The following is an 18152-nucleotide window of genomic DNA, read 5'->3' as shown; positions in this document are numbered from 1 at the left end:
AGTGCTCCCTGGAAGGACAGATCGTGAAGCTGAGGCTCCAATACTTTGGCCACCTCATGAGAAGAGAAGAATCCTTGGAAAAGACCCTGATGTTGGGAAAGATTGAGGGCACTAGGAGAAGGGGACGTCAGAGGACAAGATGGTTGGACAGTATTCTCGAAGCTACCAACATGAGTTTGACCAAACTGCGGGAGGCAGTGGAAGACAGGAGTGCCTGGCGTGCTATGGTCCATGGGGTCACGAAGAGTCGGACACGACTAAACGACTAAACAAATATATGCAATGGTTGAAGGAGCTGGGTATGTTTAGTTCAAGTTACAAGAAAGGAGATTCTGAATAAACATCAGAAAGAACTGTCTGACAGGAATGGACTCCCTTGGAAAGTTGTGGACTCTCCTTCACTGGAGGTTTCTAATCGGAGGTTGCATTGCCATCTGTCAGGGGTGCTGTAGCTGAGATTCCTGCATTGCAGGGGGTTGGACTAAATGACCCTCAGGATCCCTTCCAACTCTAGAATTCCTGTGATTCTATAATTCTATGAAATGTGTTAAAGTGCATGTAGGGGAGGGGTGCTGGACTGATCCTTTGTCTTCACAGTGCAACCAGCTGCTCCTTGATCTGCTGGAGGGGCTTTTGACACTGAATCTTCATGATAGGTTTTCATAGGCTCAGTCTTGCGCTGTGTTTTCTCTCTGCTGGTCTCCCTGACCAATAGGGCTTGCTTAGTAAAAAAGAAAAGAAAAAGAAGGATAAAATCTGCTCAGACTATTGCTGACCCATAGCTGTTAAGCTATGCAAGCAAAACTGCGCTCCTTTGGGACCCTCTTCTCTACAAAGCTTTCGGTGCGGTCAGTTTGTGCAAATGTGGTTTACAAGAAAAGCGAGGCTTGCAGCTATTTTTTATATTAGAAAGTATGTTAAAAGAAATTTTAAAAATTGAAAAGTACTCCATTAAATGCTCTGTATATGGAAAAGCAGCTTCGATCGCGGAACCGAGTCGGGGTAGAGCAGCGCCCTCTGGCGTCTCTTCGCGGTGAAGGCGTCGGCCGCGTGGAAGCTCGGCGCTTTCGGGGGGCGGGGCAGGAAAGGAGGGCGAGGAGGAAATGAGCGCATGCGCACGAGAAGAAATGAGTGTGTGCGTGTGCGCGCGTGCGCAAGCGGTAGGCAGAAAAACGTTTGGGCTTGGTAACGGTCGCGCGCATGCGCTTTGAGTAACGAAGCCTGTCGCTATTGAGGCGCGGGGGGGGGGGCGGGAATCACAAAGTTATGGAGGAAAAGTGTAGAGTGTCGCAACGATATGGACTTCCGGGGGAGGGGGTCGAAAACGGCCATTGGCCATTAATCCTCTTTTGAGCGGAGTCCGCTGTATTTTCCCTATCACTAGAGTTTGGAGGGGAATGACGGAGCCGTGCATGTGACGGCACTCCAGAAGCGGCCAATCAGCGCCTCGCGAGTTTCGGCGGCGCCCAATCGGGGCGGACCGTTTGCTGAGCGTTTCAGAGGCGCCGAGTTCGGAATCCGCGCGGACGACGCTGGAAGGCAAGTGAGGAGACAAGGAGGGTTCTTCACTTCTGAACCCCGCCATTCGGTGTGAGGCGTGTCTCCGTCCCCGTCCTTTGGCGCAGCCAGAATTTACTTGGAGGTGGGCTAGGCCTAGTGTGTGTGTGTGTGTGTGTGTGTGTTGGCAGGGGGAACCCAGTTATCTGGCATGCAATTGGGCATTTAGGTATTTTTGTTTATTTACTTCTTCTTTTTTTGGGGGGGGGGAACCACGCCCATACCCGCGTCCGCTGGGCCTGCTCTGGTTGCCCGAGGTTCAGCTCAGTCAAGCGCGCCTTCTTAGACCATGTTCAGTGTGCCGGCGACGAACCTGGGGTTTTGGTGGGCCAGGAAGAGAAGGGCCGCGGGGGGGGGGAGGGCAATAGCGGGGCGCCCAGTGCCCGCGAGCAGCCCCTTTGTCGTTTCCTTCCGAGTATGGCGTGCATCTTTCACCAGGGAAGCAGTAAGAACTGACAGCTCCGAATACGGCATTAATGAGCGGAAACCCGGAGAAAAAAATAGTTTTATTATTTGTACTCCGCTCATCTGACTTGGTTGCCCCCAAAACTTTCCTACACAGGGCTGCCTTTATGTCTTTCTAAAAGTTGCATGGGTGTAGACAGGGGGGCAGGAGGGGGCAGTTGCCCCCCCCAGAAGCAAAAAATTAATGTATTTTACAGACCATAAGCAGCACTTTTCCCCTCCAAAAACTGAAGTGGAAAGGGCTTTGCTTTAGCAAGAGTAGCTAAGTCTCCGCTTGCTGGGGGGGGGGGGGGAAACAGCTGTAACAAAAACACATCAAATAAATAAAGCAAATAAATAAAGCAAAGTGGCTACCAGTAGTTAAGCAGATATCTCCAGGCAAGTTTCGATAGCTGACCACTTCACCCTATTGTTCTTCAGTGGAAGTTGTTAATGAGCATTCAGGAATCACATTAAGAGTTCTATTGACGATTTAATGAGGGTGCAGAGGATTCAATTTGACTAAGGTGGCTCTGCAAGGCTAAAAGGAAGTGAATAAGAAAGGGGGGGGCTGTAGCTTTGACAGACACAGTGATGTTTATAAAAAGCAGTGGTGTTCCAGTCTGCCCCTCCTGCATCTGTATACTGTAAATCAGGGGTGGCCACCTCCCAAGAGACTCTGATCTACTCACAGAGTTTAAAACTGGGAGTGATCTACCCCCTTTTGGGGGGGGGGTTCAGGTCAAAGCTGTTGAGTTTTTTTAAGGAAGGGAAGCCCTGTTTTGGGGGGTTTAGGTCAAACTTGTTTCGCTTCTTTTAGGAGGGAGGGAGGCCCATTTTTGTTTAGGGCTTCAGGTCATAGTTCAACTTTTTTTAGGGAGGAGGAAAATTTTGGGTGAGCTTTTTTTAGGGGTGCCAGTGACCTACCAGTGATCTACCACAGACATCCAGTGATCTACTGGTAGATCACAATCTACCTGTTGGACGTGCCTGCTGTAAATCAAGCAGAGAGAAAGCTGCTTACAAGGCTCCTGTACAGGCGTACCGGTATCTTCCTCTTGCTGCAGAGTTCCAGCATCACAGCGTCACCCAGAGGCACCCACAAATATGAGTTATCCCTCTCTCTATTTCTTCCTTCCTTCCCTCCCTCTTCCATCCTTAATAAAATACTGGGGGGGGGCAGATAAGCCCCACATAGAAAGCCCATCAACATGGGGGGATGATTCTTTCAAATATGGTATTTACCAGTAATTGGGGGTGGGGGTGGGAGAGGCACCTAGGCCTCTAGGAGTTGGCTGCTATGTCTAGGAGTAGGACAATTCAAGAAAGCAGAATGATGCATATGCTATGGTAATATATCAATAGAATCGTAGAATTGTAGTCGGAAGGGACCACAAGGGTCATCTAGTCCAACCCCCTGCAATGCAGGAATTTTTTCCTAAGGTGGGGCTTGAACCCACGACATGGTTGAAATATTATGCTGATATGCAGCAACGCCTCGGAGCTGTCGTGACTGCAGCCGTGCCTTGCCTCGCCCTCGCCCGCCCTGCCCCCCCCTCTCGCCTGCCCGACCCTCCCGTCCTCTTGCTGCAGAGTTCCAGCATCACAGCGTCACCCAGAGACACCCACAAATATGAGTTATCCCTCTCTATTTCTTCCTTCCTTCCCTCCCTCTTCCATCCTTAATAAAATACGGGGGGGGGGGAGATAAGCCCCACATAGAAAGCCCATCAACATGGGGGGGGTGACTCTTTCAAATACGGTATTTACCAGTAATTGGGGGGGGGGAGGCACCTAGGCCTCTAGGAGTTGGCTGCTATGTCTAGGACAATTAAAGAAAGCAGAATGATGCATATGCTATGGCAATATATCAATAGAATCATAGAATTGTAGTCGGAAGGGACCACAAGGGTCATCTAGTCCAACCCCCTGCAATGCAGGAATTTTTTCCTAAGGTGGGGCTTGAACCCACGACATGGTTGAAATATTATGCTGATATGCAGCAACGCCTCGGAGCTGTCGTGACTGCAGCCGTGCCTTGCCTCGCCCTCGCCCGCCCTGCCACCCCCTCTCGCCTGCCCGACCCTCCCGTCCTCTTGCTGCAGAGTTCCAGCATCACAGCGTCACCCAGAGACACCCACAAATATGAGTTATCCCTCTCTATTTCTTCCTTCCTTCCCTCCCTCTTCCATCCTTAATAAAATACGGGGGGGGGGGGAGATAAGCCCCACATAGAAAGCCCATCAACATGGGGGGGGTGACTCTTTCAAATACGGTATTTACCAGTAATTGGGGGGGGGGAGGCACCTAGGCCTCTAGGAGTTGGCTGCTATGTCTAGGACAATTAAAGAAAGCAGAATGATGCATATGCTATGGCAATATATCAATAGAATCATAGAATTGTAGTCGGAAGGGACCACAAGGGTCATCTAGTCCAACCCCCTGCAATGCAGGAATTTTTTCCTAAGGTGGGGCTTGAACCCACGACATGGTTGAAATATTATGCTGATATGCAGCAACGCCTCGGAGCCGCCGTGGCTGCGGCCGTGCCTTGCCTCGCCCTCGCCTTCCCTGCCACCCCCTCTCGCCTGCCCAACCCTCCCATCCTCTCCAGCCAAGCAGGGTAGCCACCCCCTCTCGCCAGCCCCAGAAGCACAAGGTGGCCGCCGCCGCCGCCACAATGTCACCGGGCCCGCTGGCCCTGTAGCCCCGCCCACATTCCCACTTCGTGGCCCCTCCCCTCCCGTGCCTTGGCCCCGCCCCTGAACGACCATGGCTTGCCCCCCCCCCCTAGTTTTGATCCTGGCTACGCCCCTGAAAAGTTGTATAGTTATTTATCTTCTTGACATCTGATGGGAGGGTGTTCCATGGGGAAAAATTTGTGGTTGCAAGAAAACAAATATATTAATAAGAGGAAACAAAATCCCAGGGTGATGCATGCTTGGAAGCTTTTGTATGCTTCGGAGGGTAATCCATTTCATAATGATGATGATTTACAAGTGTATTTGGCTACATTGGTGTTGGGTAGCCAAATACTGTAAAAACTGGTAGAAAGCCTTTGTTGGGTAGCAGATATATGCTGAGACTTTTTAATACAGTGTACAGTGGTACCTCCGGTTAAGTACCCAATCCGTTCTGGGGTGCTGTTTGCACCCCAAAAAGTACTTAACCCTAGTGGCGCTTTAGTGCATGCGCGAAGCACTGATGGAGCGGTTCAGCGCATACACAAAGAGCGCAGAACGCTTCTGCACATGCGTGCAGGGTGGAAACACTTCCGGGTCCGCCGAGTACGCAACCTGAAAGTACGCAACCCGCAGCGTACTCAACCCGAGGTATGACCGTAATAATAATAATAATAATAATAATAATAATAATAATGGTTTGGTATTTTATCTTTCCCTACTGGGAACAGTAGAAATGGTAAGGCACACAGCTGTTTCCACCCTTATTTGCCCATAACTTCCTGTCACTTTTGGCATTTATGCAAAGGGACCTGGGGTGGGGGTGGGGATCAAGCAGGAGATCACTCTTCCTCTGGAAATTGCTGGGAGATTGCATGCCTTAGAATTCCCCAAATGCTGACCCTCTTCTCCCTGCCCTTTAGCTTGGCATATTAATAGGTGCAATGGCTGCCCTCAGTGAAGAGTTACATCTAGACAGAAGGACCAAGCAGCTGCTTGAAATGATGACAAGAGCCGATGAGACAGAAATGCTGAAGCAGAGTCTAGTGAAAGAGGAGCAGATACTCAACAAGATCTGGGATACCCAAAAGAGCACAGCCCAGCTGCTGAAAGGTACACCTTTCCCTCTAACTGCATAGCAACAGTTGTGATTGAGTACAGTATGTTACTGGGTGTGATACTACCGTATGTATCTCTTAATTTTATTACAGGTGGCGACCATTTAAGAGGCTCTTTAGAGAGTGCTTCCCATTTATGTGATTTTATGCTTACGAACATCGGGGCCTGGAACACCAATATCTAAATTGTATAAAACAGATAGGGTGTTATTCAGCTAAGTTTTACTCTACAGTGCACCCTTTGAAATTAATGAACATGACATGCATTTTTCGCTCCATAAGACGCATCTGACCATAAAACGTACCTACTGTAGTTTTTAGAGCAGGAAAACAAAAAAAAAAATATTCTGAGCACGGGGCAATGGTGAACAGCCTGCCCACCACTCCCAAACCTTCCCTGGGGCATCAGAGGAAAGGAGGCTGCTAGCGAGAGCCGCGCGCAGCCTGTAAGCGGCAGAGGGACGAGCGGCCCGAAAGGAGCCCTTTCGGGCTGCTGGTCCTGCCACTGCCTCTCACTGGGGCAGGCGAAAGAGGCGCAGTTGGGAGAGGTGCTGCGCTGCGCCTCTCCCAACCACGCCTCCTATGTCGGCTCTTGCGAGCAGCAGAGGGACCAGCAGCCCGAAAGGAGCCCTTTCGGCTGCTGGTCCCGCCCCCGCCCCTTTGCTTCTGTCGGTGGCTGCGGCAAAGGGGCAGGGAGGAACGAACAGCCCCCAAACGGGCTGCTCCTTCCTCCCCGCCCCTCTGCTGCTGCTGCTGCTGGCGGCTTCGGCGGCGGGGGGAGCAGCCTGATTTTGGGCTGCTCACCCCTCCCCTGCCGCTCTGCAGCTGGTGGCGGCAGCAGCAGGGAGTGGAGCGGCCTGATTTCAGGCTGCTCGTCCCGCCGCTGGGAGCCATGGCTCCGGCGGCAGAGGCACCCCTCCACTCGAGGGATCCCGCCGCCGTCCAGTGCCTTCGCTCCATAAGACGCACAGACATCTCCCCTTCGTTTTTAGGAGGGAAAAAGTGCGTCTTATGGAGCGTCTACCCTTAGCAAATGGGACGCGGGTGGTGCTGTGGGTTAAACCATAGAGCCTAGGACTTGCCGATCAGAAGGTTGGCAGCTCGAATCCCCACGACGGGGTGAGCTCCCATTGCTCGGACCCAGCTCCTGCCAACCTAGCAGTTCGAAAGCACATCAAAGTGTAAGTAGATAAATAGGCAGGAAGGTAAACGGCGTTTCTTTGCGCTGCTCTGGTTCGCTGGCCACATGACCTGGAAGCTATACGCCGCCTCCCTCGGCCAATAACCGGAGATGAGCGGGGTCCCTTTAACTTTACCCTCAGCAAAACTTAGCTGAATACCAGCTCTAATGTATTGAAACCCTGTATAGACCAGCACCTGCTTGGGGTTGGATGAACATTACAGCACCAGATGTTCCTAATCCACTACTGAAGATTAACTATCAGGTGTTAGTCTGATCATTGCGGGGGAGATTTGCCGAATAAACAGCAAATGCAATATATATCAAGAGAAAATAATGGAGGCTCACCTCCCCCAACATACCAATCCGACCACAATGAAAGTCATTCTTCGGGTGGCTGAGTCACCTTGGCACTCAGTGGCTGATTCAATTAGCAGAATGCTTTACCCCTTCTAGTTCAGAGTATGCCTGTTAATTACCGTAAGTCCAAATTTCATCTTAAGAACAGGTGCCCTCCACTCATGGCAACAGCTTTGGAGAGTTGCCAAAACGTGCGGTGTATTGCACGCAGTGCCCCCTTCCCCCCGCATTCCTTCAAGACGAGTGGCAGAAATCGGATGATCTGCGGGTGGAGCAGCCCCCCCCCCGGCCCTGGTTTTTTTTTTGGAGGATAATTACTCCCATATTATCCTTTGCTGGAATGGGCACAGCCGTTAACCATGGCGGACAGACAGGCATTGAATATTTGGCTTTTATGATTGTATTATAATTTGGAATGTTTGAATGTGGTTGTTATTGGATTGTTAAAATGGAAAATTTAATAAATATTACAATTTTTTAAAAAGGAACTCCATGGTTGGAGATAGCTGAATTTTGTTGATTCACAAGTGCATCGTGGGAGATGGGGAGAGAAAGGAAGAGAGAAGGGCTGTTTGGAATTTGGTGAAAGTGTGAAGTTATGTTCAAAACCTGAACTATTCTGAATCTTTAAAGCCCTATGCGACTTGGGACCCTCGTACCTACGGGACCGCCTCTCCTGGTATGCCCCGCGGAGGACCTTAAGGTCCACAAATAATAATATTCTGGAGATCCCGAGTCATAAGATGGCTAGATTGGCCTCTACTAGAGCCAGGGCCTTTTCAGTACTGGCCCCAACCTGGTGGAACGCTCTTTCCCAGGAGACCAGGGCCCTGCGGGATTTGTCATCTTTCCGCAGGGCCTGCAAGACAGAGCTGTTCCGCCTGGCCTTTGGGTTAGACTCAGCCTGACCCCTGTGTTTTTCTCCCTCATGGCTTGGATTTATGGCCTACTTGAAATGAGGCTGCACTTTAAATTTTAATACTGTATTTTAATCTGTATTTTAATTAATTGTTTTTATGTTTTATTGTGGTTCTGTTGGTGTCAGCCACTTATGGCCTACTTGAAATGAGGCTGCACTTTAAATTTTAATACTGTATTTTAATCTGTATTTTAATTAATTGTTTTTATGTTTTATTGTGGTTCTGTTGGTGTCAGCCGCCCTGAGCCCGGTTTTTGACTGGGGAGGGTGGGGTATAAATAAAAAAATTATTATTATTATTATTATTATTATTATTATTATTATTATTATTATCTATTTGCTGGATGGGTAGCTTCCTACCAGCTCAGTTTAGCACTTTGCAGTTTGGAGTTCTCATCTAGACACTGATCAGGCTAACACCAATCTCATCCTTTCACTCTTGGGTGCTTTTTCTCTTAATGAAATTGGGGTTTATTATAAGGGATACTGTCAGAGGGCCTGGTATGGCTACTCTAGAGTAACGACTCCAGCATGGTCTTTTAAGGTTTTTATTAAGTGCTGATTATTTACAGTGTTCAGAGCAGTGAAAATGCATCCTTAAGGTGAGGTGTCTGAACTCCCGAATGGCGATTGGCGCGTTTTCTTCCAGCACCACAGCTTTGGCAGACCCAACCTCTTCCCCCTACGTTTGCGTCGCAATTCGGGAGTTGGGGGAATTGGCCTCCCCCCTGTGCGTCCAACTTCCTGTCCCACCTGCGGCCTGGGCTCCACAACCTTGCCTGAGCCTCGGACACCACTTCCTGACTCTCCGCTGGAGGCAGAGCTCTCCTTACTCTCTCCCGCGCTTGGGGATGGGCTGGAACTTAAGATGGGAGGGACTTCCCTGTATCCCTCGTCCCTCACATCCATCCCCCTCCCAGGCTCCTCTCCCCCCCTTCCTAGTGGCTCTCCGCTTGCTGGGGACGAGTGAAACCCCAAGAAGTCTGTGGCATCCGAGCCTGTGGGTGTAAAAATTTCCCCCCAATCCTGCGATCTTTCTCCTTCCCCCTGAGAAGACGGGAATCCCAAGAAGTCAGTGGCGTCAGAGCTGGTGGGAGTAAAAATGTTCTGCCAGTCCTCTCCTGCCTCTGACGTCGTTGACCTCGGTGAAACCCACACCTCTTCTTCCGTGTCCTCAAATTCCGCTTCCCATCTCCATGGAGAGCTGCTGCCTGCTAACCCTTCCTCCTGCCCCTCCCCCTCTCCCACCCTTTCCATGTGCCAGGGCTTGGGCCTGTGGGGGAACAGGGCGTGGAACTCTTCCACTAAAAATTCCTCAGGTACTTCTGTGGCCGGTATCCACTCATTGTGGGACGGCGGAGTGTCCTCCCATGCTATCAGGTACTCCAGTCCTCTCACCCCTCTCCTTGAGTCTAAAATCTCAGTTGCCTCATTGAGCTGTCGGGCGTCTCCCGTCTCCCCCCCTCCCTCTGGAGGCTGATCGCTGTCCCTGAACCTGGTACTTTCCCTGTACGGCGACAGCAGCGATCTATGAAACACTGGGTGCACTCTCATGTCCTCCGGCAGTGCTAGCCTGAAGGCTACCGGGTTGACCTGTTGCGTGACCGTGAAGGGGCCCAGCCTCCTGGGTGCTAACTTCTTGCATCGCCCCCTGGTGGGAAGACCTTCCGAGGATAACCAAACCTTGTCCCCCACCCTGATGACCTCTCCCGGTCGCCTGTGGCGATCTGCCCCCTTCTTGTACGCTTCCTTGGCCCTCTCCAAGTGTTCTCTGAGCTGCTGGTGCACCGTCTCCAGGTCCTCTGCCCAATCCTCTGCCTGTGGGCCCTCTTCCTCCTCCTCCCCCTCCCTCTCCGGGAAAGATCTGAGGTCGCGCCCGTAGTTGGCCTTAAAGGGCGACACCCCTGTGGAGACGTGCACCGCATTGTTGTAGGCAAATTCTGCCAGTGGCAGGCGATCCACCCAGTCCGTTTGCCTCTGGCTGACGTAACATCTCAGGTACTGCTGCAGAATGGCGTTGACCCGCTCCGCCTGTCCATTGGTTTGCGGGTGCCTAGCCGTCGACAAGCTGACCTCCACCTGCAGGAGGTTCATGAGCCGCCGCCAGAACCTGGAAACAAATTGGCGGCCACGATCCGAAATAACCCTTAAAGGCAATCCATGCAGTCGGAATACGTGGTCAACAAACAGTTTGGCCGTCTCTTCTGCCGAGACCGCCCTGGCACACGGTATAAAATGGCACATTTTGGACATGAGGTCCACCACCACCAACACTGCGGTCTTGCCCCTGGACGACGGCAGGTCTGTGATGAAGTCCATGGACACTACTTCCCACGGCCTGTGCGGTGTGGCTAAGGGCTCCAGCAAACCTGCTGGTGGCGCTCTGACCACCTTTGCTCGCTGGCAGGTGTCACATCCCCTTACATAATCCCGAACATCCTCCCGCACCCCTGGCCACCAGAAGTGTCTCATGACTAGGTGAGTGGTTTTGTCCCTTCCAAAATGACCCGCCGTTGGGTTGTCGTGCATCTGCTTGAGGGCCTTACCTCTCAGTTGTTTGGTTGGCAGGTACAGGGCTCCCTTGTAAAAAAGCAAACCCCTCCTTTCCTCAAAGTCTTTGGCCTGCTCCCCCCCCCTCTCAGTTCTCTGAAGATGCGGGTGGCAAATTCATCAGCTGCTGTCAGTGCTGTGAGTTCTGCCTCGCTCACCACTGTTGCTCCGCAGGACCATGCTGATGGGGGGAAAACATGCCTGGGTGCCGGTGGCAACTCCTCCTCCATGTACTCTGGCTTGCGGGAGAGGGCATCCGCCCTGACATTCTGCTCTCCCGGGATGTAGTGGATGGAGAAGTTGAAGTTCGAGAAGAACTCTGCCCACCGTATCTGCCGCTGGTTGAGCACCCTGGCAGTTCTCCAGAACTCCAGGTTCTTGTGGTCTGTGCACACCTGGATGGGGTGCTTGGCGCCCACCAGGAAGTGTCGCCAGTGCTGGAACGCAGCGTGGATCGCGAGAAGTTCCCTGTCAAACACTGTGTAGTTGCGTTCCGGCTGGGTCAGCTTCCTGGAGAAGAAGGCACAGGGTCTCCACTCTCTGTTGGCGTCCAGTTGCAACAGAATCGCTCCCAGAGCCTTGTCCGAAGCATCTGTCTCCAGGCGTAGGGGCGCATCCTGCACCACGTGGAACAGGTGCTGGTCTGAAGCGAATACCCTCTTGAGGCTTTCGAACGCTGCTTGCGCCTCTGGTGTCCACCGGAACTTCTGCTTGCCTCTCAGGCAGTCGGTGATAGGAGCCGTGACGCGAGAGAAGTTCTTGATGAACTTCCTGTAGAAGTTCGCGAAGCCTAGTAGGCGTTGGGCATCTTTGCGCGTCCTGGGGCTGTGCCAGTCCAGGACGGCCTGCACCTTGTCCTTGTCCATCGCCAGCCCCTTGTCTGACAGCTTGTAGCCTAGGAAGTCCACTTCTTTGGTGTGAAACTTGCACTTCTCCAGCTTCACATACAGGTGGTTGTCCTTCAGGCGCTGCAACACCTCCCTGACATCCTTCACATGCTGCACTGGGTCATTGGAGTAGATAAGGATGTCATCCAGAAAGACCAAGCAGTTCTTGAAGAGGAGGGACCCCAGGACGTGGTGCATGAAGGCCTGGAAGCATGCTGAGCCCCCTTGCAACCCGAAGGGCATCACCAGATATTCAAAAGAGCCCAGAGGCGTGAACATCGTGGTTTTCCATTCATCACCCTCCCGGATCCTAATCAAGTTGTACGCCCCCCTCAGGTCGAGCTTGGTGAAGATCTTGCCCCTGCGTGCCGCTGTCAGGAGATCATCCACTCTGGGCATGGGGAAAGCCACTGGCTCTGTCACCGAATTCAGCCGTCTAAAATCCACCACCAGACGGCGCTGTTGCGTGTCTTTCTTGTCCACCCAGAAGACCGGGCTGCCCCCTGCTGCCTTGCTTTCTCTGATGAACCCCCGCTTGAGGTTCTTGTCGATGAAAGCGCGCAGATCCTCCAGTTCCTGATCTGACATGGCGTACAGCTTGGCTGGGGGTATAGTTGCCCCTGGCACCAGGTTGATCTGGCAGTCAAAAGGCCTGTGTGGGGGTAGGTGGTCGGACTCCGCTTCGCTGAAGACCTCCTGCAGGTCCCAGTACGGCTTGGGTATTGCCTCACCCCCCTTGACGTGCATGGTGGCCACCGTGGCTATCGGAGGCCCCTCCCCTGGTTGGTGCTGCATGCAATGTTCCAGACAAAAGTCCGATCCAAAAGTGATGCATCTCTGGTGCCAACTTATGGAGGGGTCGTGGCGCGTCAGCCAGCTCATGCCCAAGACGATGGGGGGGTCTGAGATGGTTGTGACGTTGAAAGCCAGTGTCTCTGAGTGCCTTCCCACCGTCATTCTCATGGGGGGGGTTTGATGCGTGATGGCCCCTCCCAGCAGCTCTCTGCCGTCAATGGTGGCCACGTGCAGGGGAAAATCCAGCTGCAGAAGTTGGATCTGGTGCTCTTCCGCAAAGTTTCTCGAGAAGAAGTTGGCTGAGGCCCCACTGTCAATTAATGCGAGGACTGTCAGGGGATAGCCATTTGGGAGCGTGAGCGTGACTTCTAGAACCACTCCTGCTCTGGGAGGGGTGGGCTGGCTGTGCTCCTCTCTGTGCGGGTGGGCGGGCGGGGGCTGTTGTCTGCTGACTGTGCCTGGCCGCTCCCCCTTGTCTCCTGCAGCCAGGCTGTCTCGTTTCCCTGCTGTGGTGCTGCGTCAGCTGGGGAAGGTACCACCGTTCCCGCCTTTCCTTGCCACTCTCTGCGATGAGGGCAGTCTCTGACGCGATGCCGGGGGGAGTTGCAGAGAAAGCAATTCCCGCCTCTTCCCTCCTTGCGTCTTGGCGCCGCCGGGGTTTGAAAAGCCCGCGCGCGCGCTCCTCCGATCTCCATCGGTTCCGGCTCTGGGCTTGGCCTGGGCGGGTGTGGGGGCGGGCCCTGGGGTGGGGTTTGGTGATGTGGTCTGTCCTGGGAGCGTGGGAACCAAGGTTTTGCTGCGCGCGTCGCTTGTTTGTCATTCCATCTGGATTCCTGTCTCACCCCCACCGCTAGCGCCGCTTTGCTTAACTCATCCATAGTTCGCGGTTTGGGACCTCTTGCCAGCTCATCCTTAACGTCTGCGTGCAAACCCATGTAGAAGGCTGATTTCACTGGCTCACTTTGCAGATCCCACCCCAGTTTGTGCACCAGCATGGTGAATCTCGCCCAGTAGTCCCTAACTGTCGATTTTCCTTGTGTTAAGTTATGAAGCTCCTCTTTAGTGGCCTCCATTTCACTGTCACTAGCGTACATTATTTTTAAAGCTTCTAGAAATAGTTTTGCGTTCTTCATGCAAGGATTTTTTTGCGCGATGAGCGGTCTTACCCATTCTCGGGCGGCCCCCGTCAAATGCTCTATGATAAAGGAGACTCTGTGCGCGTCATCTGGGAATTCTGCTGCATGCAATTCCAGCGCATAATTTATTTCTGTCTCGAATCCTAGGTACTCCCTAGGGTCGCCGCTAAACTTGGTGACTAGGCTCTGTCCCCTTCTTACTTGGACTAGCTGCGGCTGGGGCACCCCCCCACCTCTAGCGGCTTTCTCCTCTTCCAACTTTTTCTGTAGGTCCAAAACCATCACCCTTAGCTGTTTCTCAGTCTCCTCTTTTGTCCTCACCTGGTCCACCAGCTTGTTCAGCTCCTCCTGCGCCCCTCGCGCTTCCTCCTGAGTGGCATGCAATTGCTGCTGTGCGTGCGCTGTGAGGTTCTGCAGCTCCTGCTTCGCTGCCTCGGCCTCCAGCCTCCAATGCTCAGCCTCTTGAGCGCTCATCGCTGCACTCCAAAGTAGCCAAAAAAAGATTCGGGAGTTGCTGTCAGAGGGCCTGGTATGGCTACTATAGAGTAACGACTCCAGCATGGTCTTTTAAGGTTTTTATTAAGTGCTGATTATTTACAGTGTTCAGAGCAGTGAAAATGCATCCTTAAGGTGAGGTGTCTGAACTCCCGAATGGCGATTGGCGCGTTTTCTTCCAGCACCACAGCTTTAGCAGACCCAACCTCTTCCCCCTACGTTTGCGTCGCAATTCGGGAGTTGGGGGAATTGGCCTCCCCCCTGTGCGTCCAACTTCCTGTCCCACCTGCGGCCTGGGCTCCACAACCTTGCCTGAGCCTCGGACACCACTTCCTGACTCTCCGCTGGAGGCAGAGCTCTCCTTACTCTCTCCCGCGCTTGGGGATGGGCTGGAACTTAAGATGGGAGGGACTTCCCTGTATCCCTCGTCCCTCACAGATACCTTATGTTGGTTTGGCATACTATCCAGTCATTTCAAGTAGTTGTCACCAGCCTCATCTTCCCTTTAATTCTGTGTGTGTGCAAATCCCGTAGCTGAGAGATCAATTGGGTACCTGATTAACTTTTTATTAGGGGCCAAGTCCTCCTACACTTCTAGAAAAAAAATTGCTTGTTTTGCCTTAGAGTGGTAATTTTAAGGAGAAAGGTTTGAGGGGATGATAAGTAACATTATTCATGGGAGCAAACTCTTATATGATAGAATGCCTGGTTTTAGTAATTATTTTAGCTGTATTTTAGCTGTATTTTGTCCTATGTATCTTGCTTTTTGTAATGGCTTAGGCCATTACACAAATAAATAAGTCATAGCAAAATTAATATCTGCAGAATTTAGAAAGTGTTTCTCCTCTGTACTCCTTCACCTCTCCCCTCTAAAAGAAATGAAGATTTTTAAGACACCTATACCAAAGGAGGACAGCAAATATATGAAAAAGGAAATATCAAAAGAGGAGATGAAGGAAGTAATTAAAAACTTGAAGGTGGGAAAATCTCTGGCCCTGATGGATTCTCCGCATCCTTTTACAAAGCATCTAAGGAACAAACAGTTCCACAAATGGCCACAATATTTTAGCTGGTAACTCACTTCCCACAACTTGGAAACATTCAAGAATAGTAGTTATTCCCAAACCTCACCAACTGATCTTTTTGTTAAGGCATACAGGTGAAACTCGGAAAATTAGAATATCGTCGAAAAGTGCATTTATTTCAGTAACGCAACTTAAAAGGTGAAACCAATATATGAGATAGATGCATGACATGCAAAGCAAGATATGTCAAGCCTTTGTTGTTGTTGTTGTTGTTTAGTTGTTTAGTCGTGTCAGACTCTTCGTGACCCCATGGACCATAGCACGCCAGGCACTCCTATCTTCCACTGCCTCCCGCAGTTTGGTCAAACTCATGTTGGTAGCTTCGAGAACACTGTCCAACCATCTCGTCCTCTGTCGTCCCCTTCTCCTAGTGCCCTCAATCTTTCCCAACATCAGGGTCTTTTCCAGGGAGTCTTCTCTTCTCATGAGGTGGCCAAAGTATTGGAGCCTCAGCTTCACGATCTGTCCTTCCAGTGAGCACTCAGGGCTGATTTCCTTCAGGATGGATAGGTTTGATCTTCTTGCAGTCCACGGGGCTTGAATAACTCAGAGAAGCTATGAGCTATGCCATGCAGGACCACCCAAGATGGACAGGTCATAGTGGAGAGTTTTGACTAAACGTGATCCACCTGGAGAAGGAACTGGCAAGCCACTCCAGTATCCCTGCCAAGAAAACTCCATGGACAAAGACAATAGGCATATGTCAAGCCTTTATTTGTTGTAATTATTTGTCGTTAGGCAGGTCAATTATAAATGGGATGTAATGAAATGTAATAGCGATGTTTATTTTTGTATTATTGTAACTATTTGTTTTATTACTGTGGAATTTCCAAAAGAAAGCATTTGTAAAAATTAAAAGAAAAAGAAAAAATAATGTTGCATTACTGAAATAAATCACTTTTCGGCGATACTCTAATTTTCCGAGTTTCACCTGTAGAATCGTAGAGTTGGAAAGGATCTGGAGGGTCTTCTTTAAAAAATATATCCGCATGTTCATGGATTCTCAGTGGGGCTGTTTGATTCCAGTGGGTCTTTGCAGAAGCAGTGCAAGTCTCTCAACTGTAAACCCAAAGTGAAGAGGTATTGGATTTAAAGGAGATGTGCTAGTCATTAGTAATAATAATGTTTGTTTGCTGATAAACATTTATAGGCTGCATTTTGTTAAAAATACGATAGGTAGCAAATATATGTGCAATTATATGTCTGTTTGTCTCACACGCAATTTAATACAAAATCAAGTCAAAAGTAGTACATTCCTGACAGTAGAAATCTGTTAAAAGCAGCTGTCATAAAAGAACAGATGAGCCCAAAAGTTTTCTGGAAGAAGGTTGCTTTGTACTGCTACCTAAATATCAACAGGAGAACTGAAGTGGGCGCTTTTATAATGTTGATACCCTATCCTTTCCTTATGACAGATCTCATGACTGCAGAGGAGAAAGCGGCCCAAAAACTTTGCGACAGTGAACAGCAGCTGAATGCAAACCTCCAAAAGCTGCAGAAAATTGAAGACCAATTGCTCCAGGCAAATGAGAAGGCTGCTGAATTGAGGTCCAGCACCAAATATCCTTCCCCGTCTGCATCTGGTGCCAAATCGAAACATCCCCTGGTGGGAGGTCAATACCTCAAACATTTCTCCCCTTCTATAGCATACTACAGACCAGCCAAGGTTTGGTAACTTTTCTAAGTGAAGGTGTATATTCCACCCTGGTTCAGCAAGGCAGGGCATGCCTACTCGTGTTTAGCCAACTGAGTGGATTTAACTTGGTGATTTGTCTGGACTGGTTTACAGCTCTATTTTTAAGTTGCATGTCCTTGCTAATTTCTGGTGAGTTATTCACTGTGTCTTTCCCAGAACTGTTGATTTCACCAAGCAGGGATAACAGCTGTTGTTTTGACTGACTGCACTTTACCTTTTCCCCAACCCTTCTTATGGGAAGGAATACCTACTTTGAATATAGAAAGTCCCACGCTCAATCCCTGGCAACCTCACGAAAAGGACCTTCAATACTGGGGCTTAGGAAGACCTGCCCTTGAGATCTCAGGGAGACACTGCTTCTCAAAGTACAGTCATACCTCGGTTTAAGTACGCTTCGGTTTGAGTACTTTCAGTTTAAGTACAGACTTCCGGAACCAATTGTGTACTTAAACCGAGGTACCACTGTAGACACCATTGGGCTTGATGAAGCAACTCTTTATTTACTCAGGAGTCTCGCTTTTTGAAATCAGATTTCTTAAAGTCGAGTGTGCATCTTAACTACCCTCAGCTTTTCCTTTCCTCTGTACACGCTTATATATTTTGGGATGAACAAAATCAAGTCAAGAGACACTTTGCTGAAGGCACCTCAGCCTTGGATTGGGAGACCTGAGGTCTTCCATGTGTTATTGGACTCCCATCATCCCCAGCCACCATAACCAAGTTAGGGATGATGGTTGTTGTAGCCCAACAACATCTGAAGAACCATAGGTTCCCAATCCCCAGTATTCCTAATTGTTCCCTCTTCTAAGTTGAGATGGAGAGAGGCTTATCCAGCTCAGCTGTCCACCATGTGAAGGAAAGACCCTTTTGCTTCATTGCATTGTGTTATATTTCTAGTCTGCTCTTTTGTACAGGCAGTCAAGTAGATCAGGAAGTTTCATGGTACCTCGTTGCCCTTCTTCAGAGGACAAATAACTATTTCAGAGTAATTTGCCCTTGCTGAAATCAATAGCCCCTGTTGGGTTTGGGGAATGCATCATAGTTATTATTCCTTAACTCACATCATACCGATTTAAGAAAAGAACTGGAGGCTTTGAAAGAAGAAATCAGGCAGAAAGAGAAGAGTGCAGAGAACGACGCCATTGTCTCCAAATCGGCTATGTAAGTAGAGACCTCCCTCTGCTCCTTTTATTTAAGCCGTGTCTTGTGAATTGGTTAGGGAAAAGGTAGATTATTGTGTCACTTACCC

At 50.4% G+C, this 18152-nt stretch overlaps 1 protein-coding gene across 2 annotated transcripts in view; it reads left to right on the top strand.

The window, feature by feature from the left end:
• The first annotated feature begins 1214 nt into the window (after positions 1–1214).
• The window catches only part of SPC24 (SPC24 component of NDC80 kinetochore complex), an 18141-nt gene continuing 1203 nt past the window's right edge, over positions 1215–18152 (top strand). Inside the window, exons 1-4 of one of the 2 annotated variants that reach the window (XM_035141088.3) lie at positions 1215–1642; positions 5606–5795; positions 16623–16767; positions 17972–18064. In XM_035141088.3, coding sequence (XP_034996979.1) covers positions 5627–5795; positions 16623–16767; positions 17972–18064 — 407 coding nt within the window. In that variant the 5' untranslated portion in view covers positions 1215–1642; positions 5606–5626. The remainder of the gene's footprint in view (positions 1643–5605; positions 5796–16622; positions 16768–17971; positions 18065–18152) is intronic. The other variant, XM_088658691.1, reaches the window with a different exon arrangement.

The sequence above is a fragment of the Zootoca vivipara genome, chromosome 15 (genome assembly GCF_965207765.1).
Source record: "Zootoca vivipara chromosome 15, rZooViv2.hap1.1, whole genome shotgun sequence".
Classification (NCBI taxonomy): Eukaryota; Metazoa; Chordata; class Lepidosauria; order Squamata; family Lacertidae; genus Zootoca; species Zootoca vivipara.
The sequence above is the reverse complement of the archived record's forward strand: the minus strand, read 5'-3'. Positions and strand labels throughout refer to the sequence as shown.